This window comes from Lontra canadensis, unplaced genomic scaffold (assembly GCF_010015895.1).
Source record: "Lontra canadensis isolate GAN:19392208 unplaced genomic scaffold, GSC_riverotter_1.0 scaffold71, whole genome shotgun sequence".
Lineage (NCBI taxonomy): Eukaryota > Metazoa > Chordata > Mammalia > Carnivora > Mustelidae > Lontra > Lontra canadensis.
Genome location: NW_022631065.1, coordinates 61,534 through 77,993, shown reverse-complemented (window position 1 = coordinate 77,993; position 16,460 = coordinate 61,534). Strand labels below are relative to the sequence as shown.

The 16,460-nt window shown below is 40.8% G+C and overlaps 1 protein-coding gene across 1 annotated transcript in view; it reads left to right on the top strand.

The window, feature by feature from the left end:
• Positions 1-15,893, top strand: part of RPIA (ribose 5-phosphate isomerase A) — a 38,922-nt gene extending 23,029 nt beyond the window's left edge. Inside the window, exons 7-9 of the mRNA XM_032880602.1 lie at positions 406-547; positions 2,274-2,373; positions 15,000-15,893. Coding sequence (XP_032736493.1) covers positions 406-547; positions 2,274-2,373; positions 15,000-15,097 — 340 coding nt within the window. The 3' untranslated portion in view covers positions 15,098-15,893. The remainder of the gene's footprint in view (positions 1-405; positions 548-2,273; positions 2,374-14,999) is intronic.
• The last annotated feature ends 567 nt before the right edge of the window (positions 15,894-16,460 follow it).

The following is a 16,460-nucleotide window of genomic DNA, read 5'->3' as shown; positions in this document are numbered from 1 at the left end:
TGCTTCCTCTGGGCTCACACATGACCTGTGTTGTGCGTGGTCTTTGACCAGGCTCTCAGATCCTCCTTCAAGGAGTCTGGTAGAAGGCGCTTGTGCTGAGCCTGTGAATTAAAAAAAAAAAAAAAAAAAAAAAAAAAATTGTATTTACTTATGAGATATTACAGTTGTAGAAAGAACATAAATAATAAACACCTGTATACCCACAAGCCAGTCATACCCAGTTTTAACATTCTTGTCGTATTTGCTTCAAATACCTTTTTTCTTAAATAGTAAAACATAGCGAAAATGTTTGAAGCCCTGTGTGTTTGTCCCTGTTCTCTGCCCTTGCCCGCTTGTGATGTCTGAGTTTGGTGTTTAATTATCTTATTGAGCTTATTTATTTTATTTTTTTGACTTTCTTCCCAGGAAAGATTCAAAGAACCTTGGGGATCAGTGGCACAAGGGAATCCCCATTGAGGTCATCCCAATGGCCTATGTCCCAGTGAGCCGAGCTGTGACCCAGAAGTTTGGGGGCGTGATTGAACTTCGAATGGCCGTCAACAAGGCAGTAAGTGGCCAGGGAGGTTTCTCAAGGGCGGTCCAGGTTCTCGGTGTAGTGTCCTCCTCTTTGCCTCAGTAGGGTCCTCTCTTATGTAGCCTGGGTAGTCAGCTTTTATTTATTTATTTTTAATCAGGTTATTGGTTCATTTTTAGAGTACTAGCTTTATTAGTTTCTTTTTTTTTTCCCCCTAAAGATTTTATTTTTTATTTATTTGACAGTTAGAGATCACAAGTAGGCAGAGAGGCAGGCAGAGAGAGAGGAAGGGAAGCAGGCTCCCTGCCGAGCAGAGAGCCTGACGAGGGGCTTGATCCCAGGACCCTGGGATCACAGCCTGAGCTGAAGGCAGAGGCTTTAACAACTGAGCCACCCAGGTGCCCCAGCTTTATTAGTTTCTATATTCAAACTCATGCAGCTATTACTACACTTAATGCAATGCATGTTCTCTGTAGACGTGGTGGGGATTGATTCTTTCTCTGGGTCCCTGGACTGGCAGGCTTCACAGCAGCTAAAAATGGGCTTTGGGAAGTGTCCTGGGGCAGGAAGTTTTCCAAGTTCCATGGTATAATTTCCCATTTCTCCTCTTACTTCGTTCTTTTATTGAATGGGACAAGAAATAGAATTTCCTGGGGGATGTGAGCCCCTCCTTAGGAATACACTCCAGAGACTTAGTGGAAATGTTTTCTTCAGCTTTTTTTCCCCTCCTACACTTAAATAAACAAACTAGCAAAAGTAATAACCTAAAAACTAAGTGTAATTTTAGATAAAACTGTATAACAAGTTTGGAAGATACAGAAGACAAAACAAATGATCTGTAACTCTACCCTGATGCATTTTTATATTGATGTGTTTTTTTTTTTTTCCCCCCCTGGTGTTTCTCTGATGTTTGAAAAATCAGTTCTAATCCTTGTGGTTGTACAGACCTCTGAGTCTGGTCCCCTCTGTAGCTGAAAAGCCTTGAGACTGTTGGAGGGGGAGGTTCCCTCTTGAGACCGGGGTGACTCCACATGAGAGCTCCAGCATCCTGCCTTCCTGGGGCCCTTCACTGAACTCCCACCATGTTGCCTCCAGCCTGTGGAAGTGGCCTAGTTTCCTTGCCTGGGACTATAGTGTTCTATTAACATTTGTGGTCCCAAATGCCTTCTCCTGCTCTAGGAATTTTGGATTAATTATCTAAAACTACCCCCTGCCTTTTTTTCTTTTTGGACCCCAGAACACATCTCTGCTTCCTCTTTTGGTGGGAGTGTCTGCTCAGTGATGGGTACAGTAGCACTGCCTTATTTTGCATTATTGGGCACCCAGTGAGAGGTGGTGAGACTGTTGCAGACAGTGGATAGTTGGCTTCTGTTGCTGTCATTTTTCATTCTAACAGCAGCTAAGAACTGTTGAACCCTTCCTGTGAGTCCTCACTGTGGTAAATGCTTACCCATACGGTTTATATGCAAGATGCCTTTCAAGTATGAATCCTTACTCCTTCGTGGAGTTGAGGAATCTGAGGCTCACAGGGGTTAATGGCTTCTCTGAGCCTCCTCTGTACGCATGTGGCTTCAAGACTCAAATTCTGACGCCAAAGCTCCTGCTCATTACTTCTTCATGGCACTGCCTTCTAGAAAGCATGAGGCAGGGGTACTGGCTAGAGCGGGTCAATTAAGATACTTGTCTTTGGGTGTCCCCTTGACTTTCCTGCCTTCCTGTATCTACATCCTCTGTAAATGTGGAAATTTTTACCTTCTAGGGTCCTGTGGTGACGGACAATGGGAATTTTATCCTGGACTGGAAGTTTGATCGGGTGCACAAATGGAGTGAAGTGAACACAGCTATCAAAATGATCCCAGGTGATGTGAGTGGGGTTCGTTGAGTGTAGACACCCAAGCACCTTGTAACTGTCCCCTGCCTCTGACCATAGGAGGCATGATGGATGTGGGTTTTATAAAACTTGGTTGGAAAGAAAAATTTCCTTTGTACCATGCTTGGAGTTTCTGACATTGTGCCTTTGCTTCCCGCATCGTTTCCCTCCCACCCCCATAGTTACTGCTTACCTAGCGGGCTCGTTGGTTATGCATTTCACAAGTCACTTCATTTCGGATAGGCCTGGAGCTGATGGAGTGTCAGAGGGGTTTGCCTTGAAAAAGCTCACCCTCTCTGCATAGAGCCTTCCCTTCCAGAAACTTGACTTAGCTCTTTCATTTTTGTGGGCTCTCTTCTTGAGTAGTGGGGAAAAATGACTCCATTCGCCCATACTCATCAGGTATGTACCACAGGTGCTGCCCTACAGGTACTGCCCCACATGTTAACGGGGAAAGCTCCCACCCTAGAGCATGGAAGCAGCCTCAGGGAGAGTTCACTTGTACCTGGGGAAGCTGTGCGTAGAGCTATGCCTACAGAGAAGATGGAGTGTGTTGAATTTGCTAGAGAAGTACCAAGAGTCTACAGTGCACTTAGGTTGCTTTCTTTGGGGAATGTGGGAAAGTTCATGGATGAGAGGTGGCTTTTGACCTGTGCCTTAGCACAGTGTAATCTAGACGCTGACTAAATGTTTAAAGATGTCTCATTTGATTCTCCAGTTGGATGAGATAGTTATAGAGCAATGACTTGCCCAAGGGCTACGTTGCCAAGAGGGGAGCCCTGAGTTGTCTGCCTCTAGACCTTGAACCTTCAGCCCTTCTTTGGGTGTCAGGTTGAGAAGGGGTGGTGGTATGGCATGAACAACTGGAGTGGGAGAGCCTCTAATGCATGTAGCAGGGATCTGGGGCCATGGGTAAGGCTTGGTGGGCAGTGTGGAGGTGAGTTACGCGTCCAGACCAGAGGAGGTACTGAAAGCCCATACCAGAGGGTCAGATGGAGGAAGCAGTTGTGAGAGACATCAGTCTTATGGTATTGAGAGACCAAGATTCTGACTGGGAAGATTCCATGGCATAGAATATTGGGCACAGAACTGACTGACTGGCTAATGGGGCAGGTAAGGTCAGTTGAGCAGATTGTAGTGGCTGAGAGTAGGTTCAGGAGCAGACTGCCTGGGTGAGGTTCCTGACCCAGCCTCAGTCTGTCAGTGTGAACTTGGTGCAGTTAGTTAACGTCTCCGTGACTCACTTTCTTCCTCTGTAAAAGAAGCTAATACTAGTGCCTACTTCATAGGATCATTGGATTAAATGAGTTAACATGATGCTTAGCACATAAAGGAGTGTTTGTTGAATGAATAAATCCCTAGGAAGAAAGGATAGTATTGTTTGTTGAATGAATAAATCCCTGGGAAGAAAGGATAGTATTGTTTGTTGAATGAATAAATCCCTGGGAAGAAAGGATAGTATTGTCACCATTAATTAAACGTGCTAGATTGTAAGTTATCTGTGCTATTTGGGAATGAAAAAGGTGTGACTATATGCCCTGTAATAAGGAGCTAATTCTTCTAGCCTTCCTTTAGTCTCCTGTTTTAGTCTTCCACTGACAGTCTCATAGCAGAAGCTTTAAGCAAAAAAGAGGAGTTGAATTACGCGTTTTCTCTCATTTAGTGTTCTCACTTAATGGAAGAAGTAATCAACCAAGAGGGCAAGAAGAAGAGAAGATGTAGAGGTCACTCTTAGCAAAATGGGAGCATTTGCCCCTGATGATAATGCAGATAAACCCAGGGGATTGTATAGGAAGCAGCCCAGTTAAGTTGACATGTAAAATTAACCATAATAGTTGTTAAATATTATAATTTTAGACAATGCTGAATTTGATCATAAAAATTTTATTACAGACAGTACGTGCATCTGTATTTCATGAGAAATATGTGTCTCTCATTTCCTTTCCTGAAATATCTATTTTTTGATTTAGGGTAATAGTGACCTCCTTCAATTTCCTGGAAGCATTTGTGTAAAAATAGGCATCATTTCTTCTTTAGGACTGTACTAAAATTCACCAGTGAAACCTTAAAAAAAAAAAAAAAGGAAGCAGCTCATCAGTGTGGGCACCGTTCCTCTGTAGGTGGATTTCTTGCAGTGTCCACTAGGTAGCTCTGTTGCTCCTGCTTAGACCTTCTTGGCTTTTCGAGACCTTCTTGGCTTTTCGAGACATTGAGCGGTCCCTTATGAGGAAGTTTCACCTATATTTGCCCTCAGCCTCAGTTAAGTGGAAGCTACAGCCTAGAGAAGTTCAGAATCTCAGGAATTTAAACCAAAGAAAATGAAAAAAGAAAGGCTAAATGTTAAATCATGCTAACCAGAAAGAAGCATTCATTGCCTCTCCTGTTTTCTCTCTTCTTTCCCTGATTTGGTCTGTTATGGTACTGCTGGGCCAAAATCCAGGGAAGGGAAGAATAATCTGTCTGTCCCTGTCACCCTGTCCTTGCCCCACATACATTTATGTATGTGAGGACACTTAGAGGACAGCTGGATTGGTGCCTGGCTGGTCACTCCTTCCCTTAGATGTTCCATTGGGTTCCACCCAGAGCACAGGGGGTCTGTAGGAGGGCCAAAGCTCATGGATTCTGGGCCCCATGCTCACAGTGAGCCACCTCTGCCCTTTCCACTACTGGTGGTGGTGATCAGTAACCTAAAGAGGGGGTGCTCTAAGATAAGACCTTCGGCTCTTGCCTTTCATCTTTGCTCTTTTTCTGAAGCCTTTTCTGAACCTGATTTGACTTCCATTGGATCAGGGGGAGCTGTCATCTCGTATTACAGAACTGTTGGAAAGGATGGGTCTTTCGTGGCCTCTGTGCTTCCTTTGGGAAGCTACAGTGACGTGCCGGGGACTTACGTTTCAGCAGCTCCTTTCTCTGCTTCATGGCTTTCCCTCAGTGATAGATGATTGTCTTTCTTTATATATTGGGAGCCATCTTTGAAGTTTCAATTAAAAAAAAATTTTTTTAAAGATTTTATTTATTTGAGAGTGAGTGAGCATGAGAGAGATCACGAGCAGAAGGGAGGGGTAGGAGGAGAAGAAAACAAGACTCCAGCTGAGCAGGGATCCTGATGCGGACTCGATCCCAGGGCCCTGGGATCATGACGTGAACAGATGCTCAGCCGACTGAGCCACCCAGGCATCCCTTAAAATTCTTTTTAATTGACAGTGTTCAGTATTACAAGAGTAAAGGGCAAAAAGTCTCTTCTTTCCCCCCACCTTTCCCCCTGTCAGATGGTGCTAAGTTGTCCTGCGTTGATTGCACCAGTTTACCCCTCTACTAAAAATTTTCACTATACACTTAACCATCAGACTTGCTTTCCTGATAGTTGAACAGTATTATATCATTGTGGTATTGTGTATATATAAATATTTTCAGTAAATGTTGCTTACAGTTGTGGTTAATTCGCATCACTGGATAGTATTCCATCATATTTATGTGTCTGAAGAAAGATGTTCGTATAGCGGTTTACTCTTGATGGGCATTGGGGTGTTGCCAGTTTTTAGCTGTTAGGAAAAGTGCTGCTATGAACATTCTTGTATATGTGTCTTTTGATGACCATATGTGTGCCTGCCTTTTGCATATATACCTAGGAGTAGAATTGCTGGATTGTTCAGTATGAATTTGTTCAGCTTTAGAAGATGTACTAACAGATGGTTTTGCCAAAGTGGTTTTGCTAGTGTGTACTACTATCTGAGTGGGAGTGTCTTTGTACTCCAGTCAGATTTCATTATGTGTTCATTCTGGTGAGTATATAGTGGTATCTTGTCATTTTCATTTGCATTCTCTTTTCACTAATTAGTCTGAGCACCAGTTCTAATGTTTATTGGCCATTTTACATGGCCTCTTTTGTAAAGTACCTTCTTAAGTTTTTGGTCCATTTTTCTGCTAGGTTGTCTATCTTACTAATTTGGAGAATTTTTTACATATTTTGATGCAAGTCTTCTGTTGGATTTATGCATTGCAAATATCTTATTACACTCTGTGGGAAAAAGTTCTAAGGCCAGTCGTATGATTGAGGATAACTAAGTGTGCAAATTGCCAAAGCAGTCTTGAGAAAGAAGAACAAGGCTGACGGTAGCACGATCCCAGATTTCAAGGTATGCAACAAAGTTGTAATAATCAAACCAGGATGGTACTGTCACAGAAGTGGGCACATTAATCAGTGGAAGAGAAAAGAAAGTTTAGAAATAAACTCATGCATCTATGGTCAGTTAACCTATGACTAAGAAGGCAAGAATATACAATGGGGAAAAGATAGTCCTTTCAAAAATGGTGTTGGAATGACTAGACAGCTACATGCAAAAGAATGAAACTGGACCACTTTTTTTTTTAAATTAAATTTTTTAATTTTTTTATAAACACATAATGTATTTTTATCCCTAGGGGTACAGGTCTGTGAATCACCAGGTTTACACACTTCCCAGCACTCACCATAGCACATACCCTCCCCAATGTCCATAATCCCACCCCCCCTCTCCTGGCCCCCCACCCCCCAGCAACCCTCAGTTTGTTTTGTGAGATTAAGAGTCACCTATGGTTTGTCTCCCTCCCAATCCCATCTTGTTTCATTTATTCGTTTCCTACCCCCCAAGTCCCCCACGTTGCATTTCCACTTCCTCGTATCAGGGAGATCATATGATAGTTGTCCTTCTCCGATTGACTTATTTTGCTAAGCATAATACCCTCTAGTTCCATCCACATCGTCACAAATGGCAAGATTTCATTTCTTTTGATGGCTGCATAGTATTCCATTGTGTATATATACCACCTCTTCTTTATCCATTCATCTGTTGATGGACATCTAGGTTCTTTCCATAGTTTGGCTATTGTGGACATTGCTGCTATAAACATTTGGGTGCACATGCCCCTTCGTATCACTACGTTTGTATCTTCAGGGTAAATACCCAGTAGTGCAATTGCTGGGTCATAGGGTAGCTCTATTTTCAACATTTTGAGGAACCTCCATGCTGTTTTCCAGAGTGGTTGCACCAGCTTGCATTCCCACCAACTGTGTAGGAGGGTTCCCTTTTCTCCACATCCTCGCCAGCATCTGTCATTTCCTGACTTGTTAGCCATTCTGACTGGTGTGCGGTGGTATCTAATTGTGGTTTTGATTTGTATTTCCCTGATGCCTAGTGATGTGGAGCACTTTTTCATGTGTCTGTTGGCCATTTGGATGTCTTCTTTGCAGAAATGTCTGTTCATGTCCTCTGCCTATTTCTTGATTGGATTATTTGTTCTTTGGGTGTTGAGTTTGCTAATAAGCTCTTTATAGATTTTGGATACTAGCTCTTTATCTGATATGTCGTTTGCAAATATCTTCTCCCATTCTGTCAGTTGTCTTTTGGTTTTGTTAACTGTTTCCTTTGCTGTGCAAAAGATTTTGATCTTGATGAAATCCCAATAGTTCATTTTTGCCCTTGCTTCCCTTGCCTTTGGCAATGTTCCCAGGAAGAAGTTGCTGCAGCTGAGGTCAGAGAGGTTGCTGCTGGTGTTCTCAAGGATTTTGATGGATTCCTTTCTCACATTGAGGTCCTTCATCCATTTTGAGTCTGTTTTCGTGTGTGGTGTAAGGAAATGGTCCAATTTCATTTTTCTGCATGTGGCTATCCAATTTTCCCAGCACCATTTGTTGAAGAGGCTGTCTTTTTTCCATTGGACATTCTTTCCTGCTTTGTCGAAGATTAGTTGACCATAGAGTTGAGGGTCTATTTCTGGGCTCTCTATTCTGTTCCATTGATCTATGTGTCTGTTTTTGTGCCAGTACCATACTGTCTTGATGACAGCTTTGTAATAGAGCTTGAAGTCCGGAATTGTGATGCCACCAACTTTGGCTTTCTTTTTCAATATTCCTTTGGCTATTAGAGGTCTTTTCTGGTTCCATATAAATTTTAGGATTATTTGTTCCATTTCTTTGAAAAAAAACTGGATGGGATTTTGATAGGGATTGCATTAAATGTGTAGATTGCTTTAGGTAACATAGACATTTTCACAATATTTATTCTTCCAATCCAGGAGCATGGAAGATTTTTCCATTTCTTTGTGTCTTCCTCAATTTCTTTCATGAGTACTTAATAGTTTTCTGAGTATAGATTCTTTGCCTCTTTGGTTAGGTTTATTCCTAGGTATCTTATGGTTTTGGGTGCAACTGTAAATGGGATCGACTCCTTAATTTCTCTTTCTTCTGTCTTGTTGTTGGTATAGAGAAATGCAACTGATTTCTGTGCATTGATTTTATATCCTGAAACTTTACTGAATTCGTGTACAAGTTCTAGCAGTTTTGGAGTGGAGCCTTTTGGGTTTTCCACATAGAGTATCATATCATCTGCAAAAAGTGATAGTTTGACGACTTCTTTGCCGATTTGGATGCCTTTAATTTCTTTTTGTTGTCTGATTGCTGAAGCTAGGACTTCTAGTACTATGTTGAATAGCAGTAGTGATAATCGACATCCCTGCCGTGTTCCTGACCTTAGCAGAAAAGCTTTCAGTTTTTCTTCATTGAGAATGATATTTGCGGTGGGTTTTTCATAGATGACTTTGATGATATTGAGGTATGTGCCCTCTGTCCCTACAGTTTGCAGAGTTTTGTTCAGGAAGGGATGCTCCAATTTGTCAAATGCTTTTTCAGCATCTATTGAGAGTATCATATGGTTCTTGTTTTTTCTTTTATTAATGTGTTGTATCACATTGATTGATTTGTGGATGTTGAACCAACCTTGCAGTCCTGGAATAAATCCCACTTGGTCATGGTTAATAAACTTTTTAATGTACTGTTGGATCCTATTGGCTAGTATTTTGGTGAGAATTTTTGCATCTGTGTTCATCAAGGATATTAGTCTGTAATTCTCTTTTTTGATGCGATCTTTGTCTGGTTTTGGGATCAAGGTAATGCTGGCCTCATAAAATGAGTTTGGAAGTTTTCCTTCCATTTCTATTTTTTGGAACAGTTTCAGGAGAATAGGTATTAATTCTTCTTTAAATGTTTGGTAGAATTCCCCTGGGAAGCCGTCTGGCCCTGGGCTTTTGTTTTTTTGGAGATTTTTGATAACTGTTTCAATCTCCTTACTGGTAATGGGTCTGTTCAGGTTTTCTATTTCTTCCTGGTTCAGTTGTGGTAGTTTATATGTCTCCAGGAATGCATCAATTTCTTCCAGATTGTCAAATTTGTTGCCATAGAGTTGTTCATAATATGTTTTTATAATTGTTTGTATTTCTTTGGTGTTGGTTGTGATCTTTCCTCTTTCATTCATGATTTTATTTATTTGGGTCCTTGCTCTTTTCTTTTTGATAAGTCTGGCCAGGGGTTTATCAATCTTATTAATTCTTTCCAAGAACCAGCTCCTAGTTTTGTTGATTTGTTCTATTGCTTTTTGGTTTCTATTTCATTGATTTCTGCTCTGATCTTTATGATTTCTCTTCCCCTGCTGGGTTTAGGCTTTCTTTGTTGTTCTTTCTCTAGCTCCTTTAGGTGTAGGGTTAGTTGTGTATTTGAGACCTTTCTTGTTTCTTGAGAAAGGCTTGTACCGCTATATATTTTCCTCTCAGGATTGCCTTTGCTGTGTCCTAAAGATTTTGAGCAGTTGTGTTTTCATTATCATTTGTTTCCATGGATTTTTTCAGTTCTTCCTTAATTTCTTGGTTGACCCATTCATTCTTTGGAAGGATGCTGTTTAGTCTCCATGTATTTGGGTTCTTTCCCAATTTCCTCTTGTGATTGAGTTCTAGTTTCAGAGCATTGTGGTCTGAAAATATGCAGGGAATGATCCCAATCTTTTGATACCAGTTGAGACCTGTTTTGTGACCCAGGATGTGATCTATTCTGGAGAATGTTCTATGTGCACTAGAGAAGAATGTGTATTCTGTTGCTTTGGGATGAAATGTTCTGAATATATCTGTGATCTCCATCTGGTCCAGTGTGTCATTTAAGGCCTTTCTTTCCTTGTTGATCTTTTGCTTGGATGATCTGTCCATTTCAGTGAGGGAAGTGTTAAAGTCCCCTACTATTATTGTATTATTGTCGACTTGTTTCTTTGATTTTGTTATTAATTGGTTTATATAGTTGGCTGCTCCCACGTTAGGGGCATAGATATTTAAAATTGTTAGATCTTCTTGTTGGACAGACTCTTTGAGTATGATATAGCGCCCTTCCTCATCTCTTATTATAGTCTTTGGCTTAAAGTCTAATTGATCTGATATAAGGATTGCCACCCCAGCCTTCTTCTGATGTCCATTAGCATGGTAAATTGTTTTCCACCCTCTCACTTTAAATCTGGAGGTGTCTTCGGTTCTAAAATTAGTTTCTTGTGGGCAGCATATTGATGGGTTTTGTTTTTTTATCCATTCTGATACCCTGTGTCTTTTGATTGGGGCATTTAGCCCATTAATATTCAGGGTAACTATTGAGAGATACGAGTTTCGTGCCATTGTATTGCCTGTAAGGTGACTGTTTCTGTATATTGTCTGTTCCTTTCTGATCTATCACTTTTAGGGTCTCTCTTTGCTTAGAGGACCCCTTTCAATATTTCCTGTAGAGCTGGTTTGGTGTTTGCAAATTCTTTCAGTTTTTGTTTGTCCTGGAAGCTTTTTATCTCTCCTTCTATTTTCAATGATAGCCTAGTTGTATAGAGCATTCTTGGCTGCATGTTTTTCTCGTTTACTTCTCTGAATATATCATGCCAGTTCTTTCTGGCCTGTCATGTCTCTGTGGATAAGTCTGCCAATCTAATATTTTTACCATTGTATGTTACAGACTTCTTTTCCCGGGCTGCTTTCAGGATGTTCTCTTTGTCGCTAAGACGTGTAAATTTTAGTATTAGGTGTCGCGGTGTGGACCTATTCTTATTGATTTTGAGGGAGGTACTCTGCACCTCCTCGATTTTGATGCTTGTTCCCTTTGCCATATTAGGGAAATTCTCTACAATAATTCTCTCCAGTATACCTTCTGCGCCCCTCTCTCTTTCTTCTTCTTCTGGAATCCCAATTATTCTAATGTTGTTTCATCTTATGGTGTCACTTATCTCTCGAATTCTCCCCTCGTGGTCCAGTATTTGTCTCTCTTTTGCTCAGCTTCTTTATTCTCTGTCATTTGGTCTTCTATTATCACTAATTCTTTCTTCTGCCTCATTTATCTTAGCAGTAAGAGCCTCCATTTTTGATTGCACCTCATTAATAGTTTTTTTTTAAATTTCAACTTGTTTAGATTTTAGTTCTTTTATTTCTCTAGAAAGGGTTTTTATCTCTCCAGAGAGGGCTTTTATCTCTCCAGAGAGGGTTTCTCTAATACTCCATGCCTTTTTTGAGCCTGGCTAGAACCTTGAGAATCATCATTCTGAACTTTAGATATGACATATTACCAATGTCCATATTGACTAGGTCCCTAGCCATTGGTATTGCCTCTTGTTCTTTTTTTTTTTTTTTTTTTTTTGTGGTGAGTTTTTCCGCCTTGTCATTTTGTCCAGATAAGAATATATGAAGGAGCAAATAAAATACTAAAAGGGTGGCAAAGACCCCAGGAAAATGCGCTTTAGCCAAATCAGAAGAGAACCTAAATTATGGGGGGGGGGAGGAGAGAAAGGGGATAAAAAAAAGTTCAGAAAAAAATAAAAAATACAAATTTAAAAAAATATAAAAAAGAAAAAAATATATATTAGACTGGTGACTAGAACAGGGTCACACACTTAATTTTGGGAGTATTTTGGTCTCTTAGAAGAAACTACCTCCCAAAGTTTTAAAGAATGAAAAACATATATGATGGTAAACACAATGAAGGGATGGAATATGCCTATAAAGATGAAAAAAAAATTTTTTTTTTTTTTTAAATTACTAAAAAAGGAGTTGATAAAGTAAGTTGGTTGGGAGAATAAAGAAAAAGAAAGTGGAGAGATTTTGCTCGGGCTGGAGGCTAGAACAAGCCCGGAGCTAGATTTAGGGCATATTTTGATCTATTAGAAGAAGTTGTACCCCAAATTTTTTAGAAGAAAAAACCCTATGTGTATACAAAAAATAAAGTTAGATACAATGAAGGATAAAATATGACTATAATAATGAAGGTTCAAAAAAGATTATTATTATTTTTTTTATGAAAGGTATTGTTAAGATAAACTGTTAAAAAACGTTTAAAGAGGAAAGGGTAAAAGTTAAAAAAAATTTAGAAGAAGAAAAAAAATAAAATTAAAAAAAATTAAATTAACTGCAAGATTAAGTAATCATGGAAAGAAAGCCATGAGTTCCGTGCTTTGCTTTCTCCTCCTCTGGGATTCTGCTGTTCTCCTCAGTATGTGAACTTGGTCTTGGCTGGATTTCTTGTTGATCTTCTGGGGGAGGGGCCTGTTGTCGTGATTCTCAAGTGTCTTTGCCCCAGGTGGAATTGCACTGCCCTTACCCTGGGCAGTGCTAAGTAATCCGATCGGGTTAGCTTTTGGGAGCTTTTGTTCCCTGAACGCTTTCTGTAGAGTTCCGGAGGACGGGAATGAAGATGGAGGCCTCCCAGTCTCCGGCCTGGAGGAGCCGAGAGCTCGGGGCCCCACTCTGCAGTGTGCCCTAAGAGAAAAGCGCTCAATTACTCCCGTATCCCTGGCCTCTGGCTGCGCTCTGAGCTCCCCCAGCCTGCGATCCGTTCAAGGTAACCCTGAGCTGAGAGGTCATGCCTCGGCTCTGTCTCTGTATCTGGCTTCCCAGCTCTAATACGTGCGAGCTCTGCAACACTCAGACACCCCCCATCCTTCTGTGACCCCGTGGGACCTGGGGCCACGCTTACCCCGTGTGGACTTCACCCCATTTTAGCCTCTGGAGTGATGTCCCTCAATGGAGCAGACTTTTAAAAGTCCTGATTTTGGGCTCCGTTGCTCCGCCACTTGCCGGGAGCCGGCCCCTCCCCACTGTGGTCTATCTTCCTGTCGCTTTGGATTCACTTCTCCACCGGTCTGCTTCTCCGCCATCTTCTAATTCTTTACCAAAACTGGACCACTTTTCTTACACCACACAAAAGTAAACTCAAAATGGGTTAAGTGTGAGACCTGAAGCCATGAAACTCCTGAAAGAAAATAGGCAGTAAGGACATTGGCTTTAGCAACATTTTTTTCTGGATCTTTCTCCCCAGGCAAGGGAAAGAAAAGCAAAAATAAACTACTGGGACTGTATCAAACTGAAAAGCTTTTGTACAGTGAAGGAAATCATCAACAAAATGAAAAAGCAGCCTCCTGAATGGGAGAGCATATCTGCAAATGCTATATCCAATAAGGACTTAAAATGTAAAATATATAAAGAACTCTTACAACTCAACACAAAAAACCAATAACATAATTAAAAACTGGGTAGAGGACCTCCATAGACATTTTTTCCAGAGAAGACATAATGATGGCTAATAATCACAAGCTGGTCAGCATCACTAATCATCAGGGAAAAGCAATTTTAAAACCACAAAGAGATACCACCTTATACCTGTCAAAATGACTAGAATCAAAAAGATAAGAAATAACAATTGTTAAAAAAAAAAAAATCCAAAAAGAAATGTTGGTGAGAATGTGGGGAAAAGAGAACCCTTATTTTCTGTTGGTGGGAAGAGAAATTGGTGTAACTACTGTGGAAAACCATATGGAGGTTCCTCAAAAGATTAAAAAGTATTGTATGATCCAGTAATTCCACTGCTGGGTATTTTACCCAAAGAAAATGAAAACAGTAATTTGAAAAGATGTATGCACCTGTGTTTATTGGAGCATTATTTGCAATAACCAAGATGGGGAGCAGCATAAGTGTCCGTTGACAGATGAATGGATAAAGATTTGGTACATACGTGCAATGGGATTTTACTCAGACATAAAAAAGAATGAAGTCAAGCCATTTTCAATAATGTGGATGGACCTAGAGGGTATTATGCTAAGTGAAGTAAGTCATGGAAAGACAGATACCATATAATTTCGCTTACATGTGGAATCTATAAAATAAGACAAATGAACAAACAAAACAACCAGAAACAGACTGTTGGTTGCCTGAGGGAAGGGGTTGGGGATAGGCAAAATAGGTGAAAGGGTTTTAGAAGTCTAAAGTTACAGTTAAAAAATAAGTACATCATGGAGATGAAAAGTATGGAATAGGAAATATAGTCAGTTATATTATAACAACTTTATATGGTGACAGATGGAAACTGCATTTACCACGGTGTGGTACTGTACCTCAATTTAAAGAAAAAAGGAAAATAACTGGGAGAGGGGGTTACTTAGAATAGTTCTGGAGTCTCTGAAGAGATGACTTGTCATCTGATACCTGAAGGACAGAGAAGAACCATCTCCTTGGATGTGCTCTAAGATGTAGACCAGCAAGCAGAAGAGCATGAGCAAAGGCCCTGAGGCAGGAAAAAAGTTGGCATATTTGGGTATAGTAGAAAGCAAAGATGGCAGGGGAGAAAGGGATTGTAGGAAGAAATAAAAATAATCTGAATCTCTCTTCATTGCTCTGAGAGACCAGAGAGTTCAGACCTGTCATTTGTCCAGTACTGCTCATAGTAGTTGCATATGATCCTTGACTCTCTGGAGTTGGGAAGCTGAAACTTAATGCTTTTATCCATCCTTCATCCTGCAGGTGTGGTGGACACAGGCCTTTTCATTAATATGGCTGAGAGAGTCTACTTCGGGATGCAGGACGGCTCTGTGAACATGAGGGAGAAGCCTTTCTGTTGACCTGCAGGAGCAGAGTGTGTTCACCTTGGTGGACATGCCTATCCAGGATCCTTTGCCTTAATGTATCTGTGCCAGAGGGAGAGCTGGTGGGGGGGGGGGTTGGGGGGTTAACTCCAGTCTTCTGAAGTATTGTTATTTAATGTCTTTTTAAAAAGAGAGTTATAAACATATATATTTTTACTATTAAAAATACTCAGTTTTTTTTATTAAAGTAGAACTTGATTTCATGTTTTATATGAAATATTTACCAAAAAAAAAAAAAAAAAGGAAAGGGACTATCTTTTAAACTTTTAACTTGAGTCTGCTGGTTAAGCTTCTGAATATTGGGTTTGCTGAGAAATGTAAATCAAAACTTTTCTTTAAACTGGTAAAATGAAGGGCCCAGCCAGCAGTGATTCCCTGATGCCTTACTGGAAATGTTAGAGTTTACTTTTCTACCACACTGTTTTGTCATTAGTTTTTGTTGTGATAACGCACAATCCTCAGATACATATTTTAAGATGAGGTTTACAAAAGTCTGGCGAGTGGAGCAGTGTGGTGTATAGTGACTCAGAGTGTAAACTGTCAGGGAGAAGATGGGGTTCTTCCAGACCCCTGTCGTGGGAAGCAGTTGGCCAGAAACACTTGCCAGTACTGCCAAAGCACTGCTGTGAAATGTGAAATACTTTTAAATAATTGTTTTTGTTGTTAATATTTTTCCTGTTCCTTTGTTATTACTTGCATGGTTCATCGTCAGAAGTCGTCATTTCCTTACATTGTTTGAGAGTTGAAATAAAACAGTATGGTGCCGTTTTGACTCCGAGTCTTTACTGTTTGCAGTAGTTTTGCAGTAAAATAGGGATCAGTTTTGCACACCAGTTTACACTGGATCATTGACAAGGAGTGGAACTTACTCGAGAAATCTTGAGCCAAAGACTACATAAATATTTCCTTTATAATAGAGCTGGCTTAATGTCGGTTTTATTCCAGAGACTTTTGTCAAACAAAATGTATTTTCTTTGTTAACGGAAAATAACTCAGCTGAACAAGTCACCAGTTATCCCCAAGAGGTGTATTAGTCTGACCCTTAGTCCCTGAAGCTAGTGAGCATTAAGCAGGTTCCTTGTTATTCCCTCTTTATTCTCACTAATCTCCAGGTTGTGTGCCCAGTGGGCATTGTGCTGTCCAGAAGCCTCAGAGATGGGGAGAGGGAAGGCTGTCATCAGCCTGGTGGTCATTCTGGATGGGACTGGAGTTCATGCTGAGAGCCTTCATATCGCCTGTTCCGGCCTGCACGAGACTCCGGGCAGTGCTTGAGGTCAGCGCGCCCTGGGGCGCAGCCTTGGATTGTAGCCTCGGTCCCTGCTAATCCAGGGGGCCGAAT